General features: G+C 60.1%; 1 protein-coding gene across 5 annotated transcripts in view; it reads left to right on the forward strand.

Moving 5' to 3' along the window:
- Positions 1–1,953: 1,953 nt before the first annotated feature.
- Positions 1,954–6,472, forward strand: part of MGAT5B (alpha-1,6-mannosylglycoprotein 6-beta-N-acetylglucosaminyltransferase B) — a 78,346-nt gene continuing 73,827 nt past the window's right edge. For all 5 annotated transcript variants that reach the window (XM_049860532.1, XM_049860535.1, XM_049860533.1 and 2 more), the window contains exon 1: positions 1,954–2,421. In XM_049860532.1, the coding sequence (XP_049716489.1) occupies positions 2,354–2,421 (68 nt within the window). In that variant the 5' untranslated portion in view covers positions 1,954–2,353. The remainder of the gene's footprint in view (positions 2,422–6,472) is intronic.

Raw genomic sequence — 6,472 nt, forward strand, 5'->3', positions numbered from 1 at the left:
GGTCATTTCATTACTTAGTCTGGATGTGGCTTTGGCCTTGACACCCAGAGACTAAACGATTGCCTAAATTTGTTGCAGAAGCAGGCACCCAGGCATGAGGTGTGATTTAGAGGCTCCTGCCCTCAAATATTGCCTTTGCCAGCCCTCCCTGATGCCTGAGTTTCCCACCACATGACCGCACGAGGTCAGCATGTCCTTGTTAAATGCACATTTGTCACCTAGCTGGAGTAACACATTAATCGGCCAACACCAATTTATCACACATTTCCACATTAGCAAGGAGAAGGGCGATGAGATAATGGTGCACAGGACAGATGAATTTCGATGAAGAAGAAGGAGGAACAGGAAAGGCAGGGAGCCTGGTGGTGAGCAATGGCTGGAAGCGGGCTGGTGGGGGGGGGGTGGGCAGCAGAGGGGGCTGGTTGGAAGAGAGCAGGGAAGGACCTGAGGGGGAGAAGGGTTTTCTTCCCTTAGCTGGGCTGGAGTATATCACTGCCTGGGAAGGAAAAGAGCCTCAGGGTCATGGTCCTTGTCATCACTTTACAGGGAGCCTTTGGGATCTTCCCAGTTTGAGGCACTGAGGTCTGCACTTGGCCCAGGTGCGGCCTCCAGGCAGGCTGAGAGCTTTCCCCAAATCTAGGCTGGAGTTCTGGCTGGGGTCTGGGAGGCACCTGGCTCTGTGTGTTCACAGGAGCTTCTGACCAGGCTCTGCAAATTCGTCTCCAAAGTCAAGAAGTGGGGAGAGTGGGGGGAAGGACATGTAGATGCTGAAAACCAGAATTCTACACATGCCAGAAGAACCACGAATGTGTCTTTGAGGAAGTACAGCCAGAAGGCTCCTTAGAAGGGAGGACAGCGAGACCCGGTCTCAGTGCTTTGGACATGTTATCAGGAGGGACCAGTCCCTGGAGAAGGACATCAGGCTTGGAAAAGTACCGGTGAGCAGGGAAAACAAAGAAGACCCTCAATGAGATGGACTGACACAGCGGCTGGCACAATGGGTTCAAACACACCTACTATTGGGAGGATGGTACAGGACAGGGCAGTGCTTTCTTTTGTCGTACACGGGGTCGCTGTGAATTGGAATCCACTCCACAGCACCTAACAAAACACACGTTCTGGAGTTGGAAAGTGCCTTCGTGAGCCTCTGATCACTCTCATTTTATAATGGAGAAACTGAGGCCAGGGAGACCCCATGACTTAAGCGCGTTATACACGGGTTAGTGCAGGATGGGAGACCAGGACCCCAGCCTCACCCCCTACCTTCACCCCCCCCCGAGTCCCCCACTTCTGGGCTCTTCCGAAGGACCTGATGCCACAGGCCGAGTTTGGACTCAGGTCAGTAAGCAAAGCCCCCCACCCCCGGCGGGTCCTGGCGGGGTGAGGCTGGGGAGAGGACCGGCGAGGGTTGTAAGTAAGGTCAGAGCGGGTATTCAGGGACCAGTGAGACGCCCGGGGTTGCCGAGGCGGCGGCCGGAGGGCTTGGAAGGGAGGGGTCTCCTCCCATCGCCGACCTCCCCCGTGCCCTGCAGGAGCCGAAGCAGCCCTCGGTTCTCCGGGCTGTGGCGCGGGGGATGCTCCCGAACGCAGGCTGCCCCGCCCGGCCTGTCCTGCCGAAGCGCCCGCCCCCGTCCCCTCCCGGGCAGTGGGGCGCGCTGCAGGGCAGTGGCCACGAGGTGGCGCCGGCGCGCCGAGGACGCTCAGCGGCCGCTCCCCGGCCGCCCAGCCGCGGCTCCGCCGCCTCCTCCGAGGAACAATGCGGCGCTTCCGAGCGTAGCGGCGCGGGCCGGACGCGGACACCGAGCGTGGGGAGCGGGCAGCGGGCAGCGGGCAGCGGCGGGCGCAGGGCCGCGGGCGCAGGGCGCCCTCCTCCCCAGAACCATGGGCGCGGCGCGGCGCGGGGCTGACTGGCGGCGCGGGCCGGGGGCGCGGGGGGCCGGGGCGCGGGCCCGGGGCCGCCTCTAGCCGGCTCCGAGGGGGACGCCGGGCATGCGGGAGCCGGCGGCAGGGAGCCCGTCTGCGCTCTGCGGTGCCGTCTCACCCAGCAAGCGAGCCCGAGCAGGTAGACGCGCGGCCGGCGGTCTGGGGGCGCGGCGCCTCCCGGCCCCCGAAATGTGAGCAGGAGGGCGGAGACGCAGAGACGGCCGGCCTGGCGCCCTCGCCCCTCCGGTACCGCGCGCCTCTCTTCCTTCCTCCGAGACTGCACCGACCCACCGGCCGCAGCCGAGCAGCCAGGCCTCGCACCCCGCCTCGGCGCCCCAGGCTGGGCCCCGCGGTTCGTGACCCGGTCGCGGCGGGCCCGGGACAGTGTGCCTGGCCTCGCTCGCGGCTCATCGCCCGGCAAGTTTGCACGATGATCACAGTCAACCCCGATGGGAAGATAATGGTCAGAAGATGCCTGGTCACCCTGAGACCCTTCCGGTAAAGTTCTCCCCGTTGGGCGTGGGGAGGTCAGTTCCCCGAGGGCGCTGGGTCGGGATGGGCGAGGTCGGTTCCGCGAGGGTGAGCGTCTCGGGGGGCGGAGGGGCGGTTCATGCTCCAGCCTTGGGGACGGTGATGGCCAGCGGGGCTGGGGCAGCGGATGGAGCCGGGGATCAGGGTCCAGGCGGGGAGGGGCGTGCAGTTCCAAGGACCTGTCCTGAGTTGGTCGAGGTTGGAGAGGACGCGGGGTGCGGGGGTGGCAGTGGAGGCGGAAGGACCCGGGCTGTAGGCCTGGGCGGGGAAGGTCGCTCCGGGAGCGCCCTCCCGCCCCTCCAACCCTGGCCCTTCCGCACCCCGGACGGCTCCACAGATGGCCAAGTTCGCGCGTACAGCCCGAGGCGCCCCCTGGCGCCGGACCCCGCGACCCCCATGTCTGCCTTCCCTCCCTGCCACCCCCCAGCCCCCTGCCTTTGGCGCTCTCTTCTCCTCCCGGGGCGTGGGGGTTGGCTCCAACGAGAGGGTCCCCGAGACTGGGGCGAGACCCGTTCTGCCTGGGATTCGCCCCGACCGCAGGACGGAGAAGCGGCGGGATCCGAGATGGGGTGCGGGAGCGTGGGGCGGACGTAGGCAAAGACCCCCAACCCTGGCCTGCCGGAATTCACACCAGGGCTAGTCTCACCCCAGGGGCCCGCGGAGCCCGGCCTGCACCGGAGCTGGGGAGGGAGCGCTTGGGTGCCCAGGAGCGGGGCAGCGGGAGCGCCAAGGGAGCGGCGGCGCCGCCGAGGCGCGGAACACCGCCAAAGGTGGAGTCCGGGCGTGGGACGGAGCCTGCCGTCCTGCAGGGTGGGAGTTGGCCTCGCCGGGACGCCCAAGGCATGGGTTGCACGGAGGGCCGAGTTCGAGCCCCTTTGGTCCCAGCCTCCCGCCCAGGACCCCGCTGATCTCCCTCGCCTCCAGACTGGGGGTTGGGGGGGGGCACTTGGCTCACCTGGCTCCCGCCCCGCTCCTCCCCTTCCTCCGTAAGTGCAGCCCCTGGATAAGGCTGGACCTGTTGTGCGGGACTGAGAGGCAGCCTCGAGGACGGCAAGGGTCAAGCTGGGTCACTGTTGCTCACGGGATGATCAGAGCCGCAGAGACCTGGGCAGGTGATTGGGGTGTCAGGACCTCTTGGCCTAAGGTTGCCATGGGAAGTGGTTCAGGAAGCAGGCGTCTCTGGAAAGGGCCTTGCTCCTCCAGGGGAACCCTCGAATCCCTGGCCTGCTGGACAGCTGAGATGGTCCTTGCCAGTCTCCCACACCCCCCTCTGCACCGCTGTCCAAGCCACTGATCCCAGCTGCTCTCTGGAGCTTCCCTTGGCACAGATCTCTGGTGGGCCCCTTGCACCACAGACAGCTCCCATCCCCACTGCCCTAGCTCTTCCCAGGTCCTACCTGAAGGCAGGACTAAGGTGGGCTTGCATAAGGCCCCTCCCAAGTTCTGTAGTTGTGTCCCCTGGCTGCCTGGAGACCCACAGGTACCAGTGATGTCTTCATGTCCCCTTCAGACAGGGGATCAGGGCTCCAATCACATCCCTGGCTTCTCAGTCCTTAGGGGCTAGCTGGGATCCTCCCCTGTGGTTTCCCCAAAGCCTCTGCAGGGCCCTCGGTAGTAGGGGCTTTTGCAGTGTTGCCACAATGGGTACATGGATAGGTGAAGCCATTTTAACTTGCCTACTGTATATGACCCCAGCTGCTCTGGGGGACCCTGGACCTCAAGATTGGAATCTGGCAGATGAGGTATATTTGGGGTGGTATTCAGACCCCAGGGAAGTGGAGGCACCAGCTCACAGGTTAGGGGGTTGCTGGGTAAGAGAAACAGGCAGCTGCAGGTCTTTGGGCCCCGACAGTCCAGGCCCCAATCTCTAAATACAGCCCCATAGCTGGGGTGGGGGTGGGGCAGGGTGAAGGACAAGAAACTTGAACTGGGTGGGTTCTGTCCTGTTCTTGGGCTTGGAGGACAAATAGCTGACTCCCCCTGGGATCTCCCTGGGTGTGTGAACTTGATACCTGTCTGACTTCATCTTGGGATCCCAGGGCCTGAACCCCAGTTCCAGGGTTGGTGGAATTTGGTGCAGGGGTCCCTGTGAGGTGAAGGACCATCCTGTCCTTCTGAATGGCATCTCCTCTTCCTGCCTGCCAGGGGTGTGGTTTGTGAGAGGCCCTTGTCCTTGGGGGGAAGCCCTAAGTCCCCTTCCTGGATTTAGGTCTGCCTCTCTGATTTGATTTCTAACAGCTTCCTTTAAATAGGGTTTGGGAATTTTGTTGTGCTTTTATTTTCTTCTGCAATTATGTGTTTTCTTTAGTGGGCCAAATTTTAATTAAATACTGCTCTGCCAGTTTCAAATAATGAAGATTAAAATGCATAAAGCAAGTCTTGCATAAAGACACACACAAGTGTGGGGTTTAGGATGGGAGTGGAGGTAGAGGGCTGGAGGGCACCCCCTGGTGAGCCTGACCCTAGACTAGACGGGGTTCTTCACCCTGGCCTGTGGGGGGGGGCTCACGTTCCACCCCTGCCAGCTTATCAAGTCCTCTGATAGATTCAAGGTGCCAGTACGGCCAGCACCTCTCCTGGTGAGCTGGTGAGCTCAGTTCTCCTGTTTGGGGCCCAGGATCTAGTATTAAAGTGGCAAGAGCTGGGGCTGGGTTTGAACATGACTGGGCGTCTTGTTCTCTGCTGTCTGCTTGGGGCTGCCCCAGTACCTGGCACCTGGTGGATACTCAATAACTAGGTGTGGAAGGAATGAACCAGAATCTACTCTTTGGCCAGCTCTCCTGCCCAGCTGACAGCACACACACCTATATGTACAGGTGGGGCTGGGCGTACCTTGGCCAGCCAGTGGTGCTGGCTGACAACCTATTGTGTGCCCAGCTGAAGCTGTGTGTTAGGGAGATGCTGGGCACAGAAGGGGGCCACGTGGTAGTGATGGTAGTGATGGGGGGCACAAGCCCCCACCCACCTTGAAGAAACCCTTAGAACACAGATAAGAAGGTGTTCATGTGAGCTCATGATGACTGCAGCGGCAAGGCCTGTGTACACAGGTGCTAGCTGTGACCCAGGGGTTTGATGGGTTCCAGGTAGGCCTCATCTGACCAATTACTTGCCCTCTGGCTGGCATCAGACGCTGCTGTTTCCATCTCTACCAGTGCTTCTCAAACTTGGACATGAATCAGGGTCACCTGTAAGGATTGTTAATACACAGATTGCTTGCCCCACCCCCAGAGTGTCAGATTCAGTAAATCTGGGGTTGGGCCCAGGAATATGCATTTCCAGTAAGTTCCCAGATAATGTTGATGATGCTGGCCTGGGGACCACACTTTCAGAACTACTGGTTTTAATGAACCACGCTCTGTCTTGAGATTCAAACTGGCCCACCTTCATACTTAAATGTGCATGATTTTCCCTTCATGGTTTTGCATGTGGTTTGTGGCCTGTTTGTTGTAGTTGATCTCTTTATACTATGGTGGTGAGAGGCCTCCTGGGCCCAACTCAGTCCCCTATTCTTTTATTTTTCCATCTGTCCATCCATCCGTCCATCATCCATCCACTCATCGATTCCTCCATCCATCTACCCATCAATCCATCCATCCATTCGTTCATCTGTCCATCCATCCAGCATCTACTCATCCATCCATCATCCATACATCCATCCATTCATCCATCCATCCATTCATCCATCCCTCCATCCCTCCATCCCTCCATCCATCCATCCATCCATCCATCCATCCATCCATCCATCCATCATCCATCCATCCATCCATCCATCATCCACCCGTTCACCCATCCATCATCCATCCATCATCCAACCATCCATCCATCCATCCACCCATCCATCATCCATCCATCCATCCATCCACCCATCCACCCATCCACCCATCCATCATCTGTCCATCATCCATTCATCATCCATCCATCATCCACTCATCCATCCATCATCTACTCATCCATCCATCCATCCATCCTCCATCTATCATCCACCTATCCATCCATCCATCCATCCATCTTCCAACCA

The sequence above is a fragment of the Elephas maximus genome, chromosome 19 (assembly GCF_024166365.1).
Source record: "Elephas maximus indicus isolate mEleMax1 chromosome 19, mEleMax1 primary haplotype, whole genome shotgun sequence".
Taxonomy (NCBI): domain Eukaryota; kingdom Metazoa; phylum Chordata; class Mammalia; order Proboscidea; family Elephantidae; genus Elephas; species Elephas maximus.